Below are 14,292 nucleotides of genomic sequence, written 5' to 3' on the forward strand. Positions count from 1 at the left end.
CAATAGTGTACATCCTTTGTATCTGCCAGTGTTAGGGAACACAACTGAGAAACATAGCCATTACAGTACAGTTCAGACATTTCCTTCTAATTTGATTTGATTAATAGATGAGAATTAAGGTGGAACAGACACATTAACTATAACAGAACTAAACTTGAAAAAAGTTTAGAATGTTCTTTGGTCTGATTATGATATCACATAGTACTGTAAACCCATGTTTTACAGGGCTACACTATTCCACTGGACAAACGATTGGCTGCAGATGGACGTGGACTTCAACAAGTCCATATCAACGAGAACTTTGCAAAGCTGGCAGAAGCCCTGTACATTGCTGATAGGAAGGTAAATGAAACTATCCAGTTAATACGATGGAAGAGTAATGGAACGGAGAAAAATTCTCTCCGGCGCCGGGATTTGAACCCGGGTTTTCAGCTCTACGTGCTGATGCTTTATCCACTAAGCGACACCGGATACAACCCCGACGCCGAACAGAATCGTCTCTGATTGAGTTCCAACTCTTGGGTTCCCTCTAGTGGCCGCCCTTTGCACTACGTCATAGATGTCTATGAACATCGGACCGAAGTCCACACATGTGCTCAGGTGCACTCGTTATGAGTGACTAGTTGGCCGGGGTCCGACGGAATAAGCGCCGTCTTAAATCACTTCGTGATTTACGCATATCATATATTATTTCAATGTACCGAAGTACATATGATATTTCCATGCAGATATTCTGCGTCATCATACGATGGAAGAGTAATGGAACGGAGAAAAATTCTCTCCGGCGCCGGGATTTGAACCCGGGTTTTCAGCTCTACGTGCTGATGCTTAGTGGATAAAGCATCAGCACGTAGAGCTGAAAACCCGGGTTCAAATCCCGGCGCCGGAGAGAATTTTTCTCCGTTCCATTACTCTTCCATCGTATGATGACGCAGAACATCTGCATGGAAATATCATATGTACTTCGGTACATTGAAATAATATATCCAGTTAATGCTTTCACAGATATAAGTGACATATCAATACCCATGCCATACATTGTGGACAGAGATCTTTTGCAGATATATTCATTGTTATAACTAGAGCCCAGATTTATTATGCACTAAAAGTCAGTATTTTTACTCAATACAGTTTATAAACATGTAAGCCACATCTCCACCCCTTTTAGATGCCATTGTTGTTATTCACTGTTTCTCTGTGGTATTGTTAACAGCTTTAATCACCACTTACAATTCAGCATGCTGTTCACTCGATACAATCATTCGTCAGTCATTTTGACACAATTCTCTATTTTTATATTTCAGAGTCTTGTGAATTGAGTCCAAAACTTCTCCTAATGGACACCACATCCAGTCTATACCCTTGGTTACATTCTTACGTTTTAGAGTCCCTTCAGACGAGGTCATTTTTAGAAGTGCTGCTAATGCACTGCTGCTCGTGAATAATGTATTTAAATGGAGGCCTTCAGGCACAGTCATAACCACAGAATCAGTCGCGCTGCAGATGCTCTGAGTGGTTGGCTTTGCCGTTGGTGGTGGCCACTAAAAGTAGCACTTCTCGTCGCGATACATAGAATTAAATGCTAGGTTTCAGACAAGGCCACAGCCAGGCCACTATTTTAGTGGCACATAACACGTTCGTGATGCTGCTAATGGACGACTGTTGGGCCAATTCCTTACACCCACAATGTCACGACAATATGCACTCCATGTTACGACAGAATAATATAGAATGACGATAATAATAATACTTACTTGCGGCTTTTAAGGAACCCAGAGGTTCATTGCTACCCTAACATAAGCCCACCATCGATCCCTATCCTGAGCAAGATTAATCCAGTCTACCATCATATCCCACCTCCCTCAAATCCATTTTAATATTATCCTCCCATTTACGTCTCGGCCTCCCCAAAAGTCTTATTCCCACTGGCCTCCCAACTAACACACTATATGCATTTCTGGATTTGCCCATATGTGCTACATACCCTGCCCATCTCAGACGTCTGGATTTAATGTCCCTAATTATGTCAGGTGAAGAATAAAATGCGTGCAGTTCTGTGTTTCTGACTTTCTCCATTCTCCTGTAACTTCATCCCTCTTAGCCCCAAATATTTTCCTAAGCATCTTATTCTCAAACATCCTTAACCTCTGTTCCTCTTGGTGAATTAGAAGCAATCAATAAAGCCCTGAAACAACTTTTTCATCACATACATAAATTTAACAAAGTGGTTATACTTAGTGACTGTAAATCTGGACTCCAAGCACTAACATCAAGTTCTCCAGAAAACAGACGAATAAGAGAAATTCTTTCTCCTCTTAAAATGCTACAAGGGCTTCCTGGTCAAAAAAAAGGAACAAACACAGACAAACTCAAAATATGTAGTACAATCTCTTTTCATGCCTCAAAAGTCAGGATCAAACACATAGTCGAGTCCTTTTGTAAACAGGAATTCCTGAAGAAAAGTGAAGGCAAACCTTAGAACATTCTGCTGGACAGTAATAACATCCCAGATTTACCACGAAAAAAGACTGTTGCTATATTTCGCTTAACAACCAGACATGATTGTCTCGCCTCTCATCTACCAGCATCCACAGTGCACTTTCTGTAGAAATCAGAACTCCATCATGGATAAGGAACATTTGCTGCAGTGCCCAGCAATAAAGAAAATAGATGCTGATTTACCATCGCAGCTCACAAATATTGGGATACCTGCAGGAGAATGGAAATAATCCAAGATTCTTAGCATTGGTCAACAACAATAACATAATAATAATAGTAATAATAATAATAAATAATATAACCATAGACTAGACAACTAAATAGCTGGACTAACGCGAATTACAGATGTATTATTTATGTAGTAAAATCTCCTTTATTTCATGTTAAAATAAAATAACGCATCTAAAATAATGTAAAAAAATTAACAAAGAGATAAAAAAAATTAGTTGATCTCAGGTTCGGACCTGGGTTCAATTACACCATGGCCTTTGACTTTACCATTACATTATAGACACCTGTTGCAGTATAGCCTATTGGTTGAATTACGTGCTATGATTGGTTTCATGTTTGCTGCCTGTTATATTTAATTTTGAATTCCTAAATATCAAACAAAAACATGTTTTATGCCATATTGTCCCTCATTTGCGTAATTTTAAATTAATATTTTTTATCATCCTGATGTAAATCATCAAACAAGGTATGGTATAATCCTCGATTCAGTCTTTCCAAAACTAATTGATGAACCCAGACTCTTCTCTTATTTTTACGTCTATTCTTTCTCCGTCTGAGCAAAGTTGCCAAAAGTATATCTCCATCTATGTCCATGTTCATGGAAGTCTGAAAAATTCTCTATAAAAATTTAGTGTATTAAGCAGCGCCACTAATGCGTGTTCGCAGTGCCACTAAAGGGGCCTTGTCTGGAGGAACCCTTAATGCATACAAATCCGGGCTATAGCTATTATGCTTGTTTTACAACATTTTCACAAAATGTCGCAGTTCAGATAATGTTCAAGATACTTTTCTTCATGTCGGGAAATAAATACAATCTTCTGTCATGTTTTATTGGGCATATAAAGTGGACACCTATGTTGTGGCTGTTTAACAGGCACGAGAGGCAGTCGAAATGCGAGCTCAGTTGGAAAAGAAACTCGCGCAGAAAGAGAAAGAAAAGAAGGAGGAACATCTGCGACAACTTGCTCAGAAGGCACGTGAGGAACGAGCTGGCATCAGAACTCAAGCAGCTGCTGGTGAGTGTCAGTACATCACCATATCTTATACTTACTGATGCACTTATTTCACTCTTGTTTTTTTTTTTCCTTGTAGCAGAAAAAGATGAGGATGCGAGGGAACGTGACCAGATGCGTTATGAGAGACACAAGGATCGACAGCGTGAGCGCAACATTGCCAGAGCTGCACCTGATAAGCGGTAAGCTTGTGTCATGATGAAAAGTACAGAGGGTCGTACTGAAAGTCATGAGCAACACATTGCTATAATTTCAATTTCAATAATGTAACAAAAACGATTATGTGATCGTAATCTACAGACTTTACACTAAGTATTGACATATTATGACATCATTAACTTCTATCATGTGACCACAGGCAATGTTTGCAAAATGGTCGACAACGATGGTTCATTTCGACAGCGTACTGTCATTAAATTCCTTGTTAAAGAAGAAAAATCTGCTGCTGAAATTCACCTCAGTCTTCAGCATGCATATGGAGATGTGTGCTTGGGCACCAGCACTGTTAGGAGATGGGTGAAACATTTCGAAGATGGGAACACGAGCATCCAAGATGAGCCTCGTAGCGGTCGCCCTCGAACTACCTCCACAGAATACAACAAGGAAAGATTTGATGAGTTCTGGGATGCATTTTGGTTGAATTTCTTGAACCTGAACAGATCATAAATGCTGTCCGCTATATTCAGATAGTTTTGAAGCTCTGTCGTGCATTGCGTGAGGAATGCCCTGGCAAGAAGATCATTCTGCAGTATGATAACGCGTGGCCTCACACTGATCGTGTCATCATGAAGAAAATCAGAACATTTGGGTGGGAAACTCTTCCGCAATCTCCCTACAGTCTCGATCCTCTGACTAATATCTTTTCGGTTTTGTAAAGGAGCAGCTGAGAGGCCAATGCTACGAGACACTGGAGGACATCTGTAAAGCAGTGCGTCAGTATCTTCGGGAAGATGAAACGGACTTCTACAGCAAGGGAATTTTAAAACTTAACAGAACGGCGGGAAAAATGTGTGCAAAGAAATGGAGACTATGTTGAAAAGTGACAGAAAAGTCTGTAGATGAAGATGATATACCTGGTTTGTCTAAAAAATAAAAATTAAGATATATAACAGTGGGTTGCTCATGACTTTCAGTGTGACCCTCGTACTTTATAATCGAAAGAGAAAGTGTAATCCTATTGTCAGATAACCATGATTTTCTTTTTTTCTCCTTTTCTATACCTCTTCCTCCAAGTCATCATCATCATCATCATCATAATCATAATCATATTGGTTAGAGCAGGAGTGGGCATGTTACGAATAGCAATATAGGTAAATGGAGAGAGATACAAGTCATCTCGACATACAGAAGCAGTAACAATCCAAGTTATCTGAGCAAGTGGCAAACTGGCGAATTAGAACCTAACCTTTAATCATGTTTGCCTTTCCTGTTCTGCTGAGTAGCGTCATTTGTCATAGTTTATTTTTCAGAAAGGAATTTACATAAGGCTATTATGTGTAAGGAACGAGATATGTAATAGATTCATTAAGATCTAAAATCATATCATCAGTTTTCTATTAATTGCATAAATAAGAAATTAAGGAACAGGCACAATAAAACATTGTAAACAAATTGAAGTGACAAAATAAAAGGAAGTAGTGTCATAGCTGCATTGATAACAGAAAGTATAATAATAACTTCTTAGAAATAAAACTTAGTAGTTTGTTACAAATAATAGTAATAGCAATAATAATAGTATTTACTAGTAATAATCGTAACAATAATAATCACACAATAACATATTACCTTTCAATGATACAAACTGTTCATGTGTTTAGTAAAATACCTTAGAACCTTTATACATCTTTAAGGTGGGACAGTATTACATTACATATTACGAATATACACTCTCGTCTTTATGCAACAAAATAATTCACATCCCATTCTTCATTTCTTGCTTTTTCTCTTTTCATCCTAACTGCAGTGGTCCATAAGGTTACTGAAATTCCGCCACTATAATATATCTACTTGCATTGACTATTCAAACCAGGTAGCCCGAGTTCGATTCCCAGTCGGGGCACGTTATCTGGTTGAGGTTTTTCTGGGGTTTTCCCTCAACTCAATATGAGCAAATGCTGGGTAACTTTCGGTGTTGGGACCCTGGATTCATTTCACTGGCATTATCACCTTCATCTCATTCAGATGCTAAATAACCAGAGATGTTGATAAAGCATCGTAAAATAACCTACTAAAATAAAATAAAAATTGACTATCCACTACTAGGTCGTGGTGGAGGGAGAAGTAAGACATGTGACGTTATGATTTATCTGGAATTGTCAGATTTCCCGATTTATTTATTTTTTTTTTTTGCGGGATTTTCAGAAATTTAGAGAATTTATGTTACCATTTTTCAATTTAAGATACAAATTTCCCTCTTTTCCCTCTTCAAATGGAGAAAAAGTTAAATTTCAGCAATTTTAATTTTGATTGTAACATTGTAAGTCAGTTCTTTGCATTGAGCTCTATATTATGAGTAATCAGTCATGTCACTCATTCACTAATTGATACTCAACAGTAACATCATGAGAAAGTGGAAATCTGGAAAATCATTATGTATCACTGTTAAGAGATGCTAGATCTTCAGAGAAATATAAATAATCAAACTAGCAAATTTAAAAATATTTTTTCTTTATGGAACTCAGCATTAAGTTTCATAAAAGTCTAGTTTTTTTTTTCATTTAGTTGGACATTAATTTTTATAAATAACCTTATTTATTTTAATAAACAATGCGACAAATTTAAAATGTTTAAAATACCGATTTCCCAATTAACACTATTCTGAATTGTTGAAAAAATCGTAGTTGAAATCAGGAACAATCTATCTTCTGTCTAATAAGTAATTATTTTGATACCATGATTAATTTAGTTTCAATAGTTGTCTCAGCGATTTAACTGCTGTTGCCTTAATTGCACTTATAATTTGAAATTATTTAACACATGGGACAGTTCATGAACTGTGCCATGTGCCATACTTGCAGCATGTCATCATCATCATCACCACCATCATCATCATCAGTAAACGTTTTCACTCGGTTGTGGGTCATCTCAGAACATAGTCTCCACAAAGTCCTGTCTTGCCACAATTCCTCCTCTTGAATTCTTTCCCAATAATGGCCTTTCGTCTTTAAATCCATGTGTACTTGGTCTAACCATCTAGTCCAGGGTCTTAACGTTTTTACACCTTAGACTTTAATTTCCAATGACCGTCTTGTTATTCTTCTTTCATTCATCCTTTCCAAATGACCGAACCATTTTAATCGCATTTTCATTATTGTATCCTTTAAAATTTGAACTCCTAATGTCTGTCTAATAACTTCATGTCTGAGTTTGTCCCTTCATGTTTTCTTTTCTATGCTTCTTAAAAATTTCATTTCTCCTGCCTGGATTCTACTTATGTCTTTCTTAGTCATGGTCCAGGTCTCAGCACCATACGTAACTATAGGCATGTAATAACATTTATACATCATAATTTTTATTTCTTTTGACACCTCCCATGTCCACAAAATATGTTTTACTGTCTTATAACTAGAAACGAGAATTTCATGCATTATAAAATTCCAAAATATGCATGCATTCATGCGCTATCAAACTACGACATATGCACGATCAAGTGAAAAATACATTAAAATATGCACTTTCATTTTTGTTCCAAATTGTCTTATGTTACTTCACTTTTTTTTTTTTTTTTGCATAGTTAATAACCTAACAGCATTTCTAAATTGGTTTCTGTGAGGTTCCTGCACTTGTTAGCCAATATGTTTTTGTAGGCAGAGAATGACCTCTCTACATCGCAGGAAGTTATGGGTTCAAACTTGAATGAACATATTTGTGGCAATATCAGATCAAATTCTTCATTCAAGTTTTCGTCACAAATAACCTTCTTCACTGAACAAAAGAATTCGTAGTCTGGGTTCGCATTTATGACCCTGTCCAGTTTGCTTTTCACCGCTACACCCACTTTCCCACAGCATAACTGAGGGATCTATTGCAGATTCTTTCCTTTTTCGCATTCTTGCAATAAGTGAAGCAGATACGACATACTGGTTGATTTGAAATTGTTTAGTACATTTAATCCGAATGGAGAAACCTTTATTTGGAAGCACATTAGAACCACATTAACACACGCAAACAGAATAAACAAACACAGTAACCACTTACGAGGTTCACACACTGCAAAGACAGTTTAGCGATTGATTCCAATTTTAGAAGAATCTAAATTGCTACTAGTACTGGAAAAGGGAGAGAATTTACAACCTCCCTGAAAGAGGGTGCTTTTGACCTAAATTATTTGTCAGCAGTTTCCTTGAATCCTCTATATTTCCTCTCTACTAATCTCAAAATATCCAATGTAATAAATCTATTTATGACACGAAGTCTGTAGAGGATCGTCAGTAAAATATAAAAGTGAACTTCCATCCAGGGAAAGGTCGTCTAACTTCTTATTGTGAAAATCTTAACATTTTATTTCATTTTTCTGTTATTTTGTTTTTCTTTTCTTTTCCTTTTTCAGTCCTGATACCTGAAGTTAAAATAAGGGACATGAAAATCGAGAAACTGAGGTGTCCATTTAAAACCATTAAAACATGCATTTAAACTGAATATAATATATATTATATGCATTATTAAGCTAAAAATTGCTTAAACATGCATTATGGATATTTTTATCGCCAAAAAGGCCAAAACATACAAATATGCACGGAAAAAGTACACATATTTGGAACCGAAAAGTAATGAAATGGATAAGTACTAAGTTTGAGCTATGACCTATGTTCCTATAAAAACATGCATTTGCATGGAATTCTCGTCTCTATTAATAACATTTAGTACCCAGTCCAATCCTATTAGTGATTTCTTGTTGAATTTTTCCAGTGTATGAAATTCTGCTTTCTAATAGTAATCTGCTTCCTCAGCTTCTTTTAAAATGTGATTTCCGACCTTAATGTAACCACTATCTGACTGTCCTCTTCCAATCCTTACCACTAAACACTTTTCAAGATTTAGGTGTAGGCCATAGTTTTCTAATTCTCCCTGCCATTCTTCCAGCTTTTTTTTAAATTTTATTTATTTATTTATTTTTTTGTAATTTCAATTTATTTTCTTCCCATATTAATATATAATCTGCAAAACTTGCAGCATATGTACTCCATAAAACTCTTATTTAGGATATTCTGTTGTTATTTTCGTCATGTGTTAACAAGCTATTATGCATGTATTACGAATCTTTTTAACGTTTCATTCAGTTTGATTTTCATGTAGTGAGACTTCAGCTGTGGTCCTATCTTAATGTTGTGAATCTTAAACTTCTATAACCACTTGTATATGGGTATATTTCTGCACTTACACTGTTACTGGTAATTCAGACACTTTCTCAATCTATTACCAACTTCAAGGGTTTATATTTATTGAACACCAGTTACGTATATTTTGATTTATCATCATTCCCTTCATGGCAACATACATTCTCAGTCTTGGATATTGTTGCAGGTCAAAGCTGCAACGTGACAGGGAGCGTGACATCAGTGAACAAATTGCACTGGGTCTGCCAGCCAAGAACATATTTGGAGGAGAGGTGCAGTTCGACCAAAGATTGTTCAATACCACAAAGGGAATGGATTCTGGTTATGGTGATGAAGAATCATACAATGTGTATGACAAGCCATGGCGTGAAGGTGGCAGTCTTGGTGCACATATCTATCGCCCCAGTCGAAACCTGGACAGAGACGTGTATGGAGATGACCTTGACAAATTGATCAAGACAAACAGGTATAATATATACATATGGGTTTATTCAAAAGTAAGGATACATTTGAATTTGCTGAAACTTTGTTAAAAGTTAGGGTTAACATAATAATAAAACCACCATTTCATTCACAAAAGAACAGGATTTATTTATGTAAACGCAGTTCATGTAAAATTCGACTGTGACTGTAATTTTGCATTTCAATTACTAAAGACTTCTGAAATGAAGAAATATTATGGAACCCATATCTCAAACCATTTAGAGTTCTAAATTGTAGGATGTTTGCAATTTATCACATTCATAATAGCACTGAATAAGATGAGTTCCTATCTGTAGAAACAAAATAATGATTTTGAGGAATAAATTTGGAAGAAAAACAGAATATCCACATGAGAACAACTTTGATTTGCTGTTTCGAAACTGGTGTTGCCAATTTAAAATAAGTACCTAAACCTATTGTGGTAAACTACATTCTTTCGTCAATGAAATGGTTTCCTGTTTTTATGTGAACCTTTTTTAACAAATTATATTTTAATATTTTTGTAATTACCACAAATTGTGTGGGAATGACCTGGATAGCGCAATCGGTATAGCACTGGCCTTCTGTGCTCAAGGTTGCAGGTTTGATCCCAATCCAGGTCGATAGCATTTAAGTGTGCTTACATGTGACAGACTCAATACATGGATGATATGTCCACAGACAAAAGTTCATTTTTTTTATGTCCACAGTCCATATGTTCAGTGTCTTCTGTCCTTTACAGTAACGTCCATTAATTTATAGATCCAGTTATTTAAAGTCCACTACATTACAGGTCCATTTGTAGTTGTGTCCACAGATGATTTGTCCATAATTTAAAAGATCCACAAATCTGAAGTAATAACCAATTTAAAAAAATCATCAGTCTGCTTTTAATATGATGAAAATAATAAAGTCAACCAGAAGTACATTATTTTAGAATTTTAATATTACATAATAACTGTAATTGTAGCATATGTTAATTCAATTATAAAAATACCATTAATGAAGCAACATTATCATTTTCATCATAAGAAAGTTCTTCAGCATACAGTTTCAACCGATAACTAATGCCTCCAAGATATCTGTCAATGTCACAGTTTTCTCTGTATACATGGTAATTCCGCACCATTTCCTCAATGTGTCTTGAATTTAAAACATAGTACTTCTTTATGGGATGACGTATTGCCATATGACCTGCCATTAATTGATTTATTAATAACTGATTGTCATTTTGGTCCTTTTGCAAGTTTTTGATGAACTTCCATATGTTAGCATGGAGAGTTACTATACATTTTTTTTTTTAATTTGGGGTGTCATCCTTGTATTGTATTAATTGTTCTTTGAGTCCCATTCAAGACTAGGTTATGAACATTCCAGACATTCCTGTTATTACGAGTATAAGTAGCCCTTAATCCAAGTTGAACAACATGACGCCAAATGGCCTGACAGAAGTGGAAAAGGCAACCTTTTATTTCTGTTCTGTAAGATGAATTATGAACATTATAATTAATAGACAGTAAAAGCCATTGTATATAATGTAATGGACAAAATTTCTTGTGGACATACTTGTTTGTGGATTAAATGTCTATTGACGTTATGTTCAATGGAAAAAACGCTTGTGGACATAACGTGACTATGGACATTTTTTTTCTTTGGACTTGATGAAAAATGGACATAAGTGTAGTGGACTAATCATCCTGGACCCACAGACTCATGTCAGTAGATTTACTGGCATGTAAAAGAACTCCTGCGGGACAAAATTCCAGCACACCGGCGATCCTGATATAATCTCGGCAGTTGCGAGCGTTGTTAAATAAACCATAATTTTTTTCTTTTGTGTGGGAAAAATAAACGTGAATAAAAGATACACATTTTATATACATTTATTTAAGTGTACAGAATTATAAAACTGTCGTTACTACTTCTTCACACCCCACACACAGAAAATGGCTGGCTACATATTTACATAGAAGGTCTCCTCTATGATAAAGCACTGCTGGAGGAGAAATCCACTGTAGTGTGTTCAGTTTTTCTCTGTCTGAGGATGTAACACAACTCATTTCGTTGGAAAAATCCTGACAATAGTTATGGTTTTATCACAACTACTAGACAGGATGAACATGTTTTAGAAAGCAGTAATCCTTAGTGATTCTTCTTTCGCTATTCAAACTATAGAATCATGTAAAGTACCAATTAGCCATAAAACATTAGAGATTAAAAAATCTATCAGAATTCTCAGTGCCCTACAAAATGGCATTACAATACAATGGATAACTGCACACTGTTGTTTGTAAGGGAATGAAGGGCAGTTTACCTAGATATGAATTAGTAGCAAAGTTCTGTCTCATAATTGATCATAACTATTTGGCAGCACATCATTCATAGTACGGATTATCCGATTTTTTCGATTAACCATTCAGTTCAGCCCCTTAATTACCACGGATAATAGAGGTTCTACTGTAATGTCATTTAACTAAAAAATAAACAGTATTACTCTTTAAATTAACTGTTACTTGATTTGCTTTTGATATTTATTAGTAAATTTAAAAACCTCTGCAAAACAGAATTCACCTTAGATACTAAACTTTTTGAGTTGCTGAACTCATAAAGTTGTTGTTTTCTAATGCCAGGCGTTTGACAATAAAGTCATTTGACCTCTTGCACTCCAATATTTTTCAAAGATATTGTCATGGTCAGCCACTGAAGCACAGATTTTGAGGTGTTCCGAATCCATTTCTTGGTTTGAGTTGCACAATGGGCAGTTAGGGGACTGATATATTCCAATTCTATGCAGGTGTTTGGCCAAACAATCATGGCCTGTTGCCAATCTAAATACAGCTACAGACGATCTTCATGGTAAATCGGGAATTAACTGTGGATTATGACACAGAGTTCCATTTTTTCCCTTGAGATTGTGTTATCAAATTTTGTTTGTTGAAGTCTGAGTATGTAGATTTAATAAATCTCTTCACAGAGTAATATGTAGATTTAGTAACAGGTCTGTAAGTAGCAGTGTTGCCCTTCTTTGCTAAACATCCACATTCTTGTTTCCCAGGATTCCATAATGGGATGGTATCCATTGTAATACAATTCTTTTATTGAGTGTTGTTAATTGAGAGAGCATTTTAGTTATTTCTGTTGTTTGAGATGAAGGTGTGTGGCTAGAGACTATTGATAAAATAGCTGCTTCGGAGTCTGACATTATAACTGCATTCTTAAATTTATTGATGTGGCATTGAAGTTTCTTGAGACTTTCACTTATTGCAATGATTTCTCTATCAAAACTTGTTGTTCCATATCCAAGAGATCTATAAACACCTGCACCGGCACCTTGTTCCCTGGAGATCAAGGATCCATTGGTGTATAAATGAAGCCAGTTTTTTGGAAGGTACCTAATATTAATTGTCTCTAAAGACAATTGTTTCATTGTTTCAGTGTTTACTTCTGATTTCAGTATTTCTTCCGTTAAATTTAGATTATACTCTATATTTAAGGGTTTGGTTTAATTTTGAACTCGTAAAGTAAATTGTTGATTTGTATTGTGCAGATTTGTCCCTGACAAGGAGTTCAGTGGCACAGACCGCACAGCCACCAGAACTGGCCCTGTGCAGTTCGAGAAGGAGGAGGAGGATCCTTTCGGTTTGGATCAGTTCTTGACTCAGGCCAAGCGTGCCAGCAAGCGTCCCAAGGATGACAGAGATCGCCGTGGAGGTGAGGAGAGGGGTGACAAGCGTAAACGAAGAGAGTACTGAATGTGAAACATATGAATCAGCTGTTTTAGCTAGAAAAGATATAAAACAGGATTAAAGGAACCAACAGTGCCCTTAATTCTTGTTACTGACAGCAGTTTTTGCATTGAGCTGGTGTCCAAATGTGATGCATATAACACTGTCATACGCATCTTGTATTCCATGAATATGAAATAAATGTGTGTTTAGTTTTGAGTGGATATTGTGTTTAGTGGTTCTCTGCCTTGCATTATTAAGGTACGTAATTTTTTTTCTGATCCTTCTAAGTTACAAAGATACTTTGGAGTCAGATAAAGTGATGTTATTACAATAATGGAAAGTGGCAGGAGGAACTGATGTATGCAGTGGAGAATTATCACACAATTGTTCTGTTTACAAGATATCTCTTAGGGTCTGTTTGTGATCGTTGAAATCCAATCAACTAAGAATAGGCCTATAATGATGTAAACTATGGAATACCAGCAACAAACAGAAGAGTCACTGTCAATTCAGATATCTCAAGACCATATGCATGTGTTTACATTACTTTTATTCTTTTATTGGACAGACTTCTCAGGTGGGTCAACTTGGTTAGTGTGTTACTTCTGTAAAAGAAGAATGATACATTGAGAAATCATGCTGTAAGTGTTTCTTCGTGTATTTTGCTTGTGTTTTCTTAACTTTTGAATTGATAATTTTATTTTAATTTAAGTTTGATTTCAGCAACCATCTCAATGTAGGAAGATTCTGTAGGTGTTGATATGTTGCAGGTAAGCTTCCCACCCTGCCTTGAAAAGTACCAGTCCCTTATACTTCATAACAGAGTACAGTATATGATATGTAGAATGTTGGTTAGTATAAGCTGACAAATCGAATTGAAACTGTGACTGAGCACTGGCTGTCCTGGGGAGGAGCAAGCGAGCAAGTGTGAATGGGAGAGAGTTTGCACTGTGAACTCAGCGTTGCTGCCTTTAGTAGCATTATTCTAAAGGATCAGGGATACATTAGATTGTTTATTATATT

General features: G+C 36.0%; 1 protein-coding gene across 2 annotated transcripts in view; it reads left to right on the forward strand.

Annotated features, from left to right (window-relative positions):
- Window positions 1-13,490, forward strand: part of Bx42 (Puff-specific protein Bx42) — a 32,286-nt gene extending 18,796 nt beyond the window's left edge. Inside the window, exons 8-12 of one of the 2 annotated variants that reach the window (XM_069821476.1) lie at window positions 226-342; window positions 3,605-3,746; window positions 3,823-3,925; window positions 9,267-9,545; window positions 13,089-13,490. In XM_069821476.1, coding sequence (XP_069677577.1) covers window positions 226-342; window positions 3,605-3,746; window positions 3,823-3,925; window positions 9,267-9,545; window positions 13,089-13,293 — 846 coding nt within the window. In that variant the 3' untranslated portion in view covers window positions 13,294-13,490. The remainder of the gene's footprint in view (window positions 1-225; window positions 343-3,604; window positions 3,747-3,822; window positions 3,926-9,266; window positions 9,546-13,088) is intronic. The other variant, XM_069821477.1, reaches the window with a different exon arrangement.
- The last annotated feature ends 802 nt before the right edge of the window (window positions 13,491-14,292 follow it).

This window comes from Periplaneta americana, chromosome 3 (genome assembly GCF_040183065.1).
Source record: "Periplaneta americana isolate PAMFEO1 chromosome 3, P.americana_PAMFEO1_priV1, whole genome shotgun sequence".
Classification (NCBI taxonomy): Eukaryota; Metazoa; Arthropoda; class Insecta; order Blattodea; family Blattidae; genus Periplaneta; species Periplaneta americana.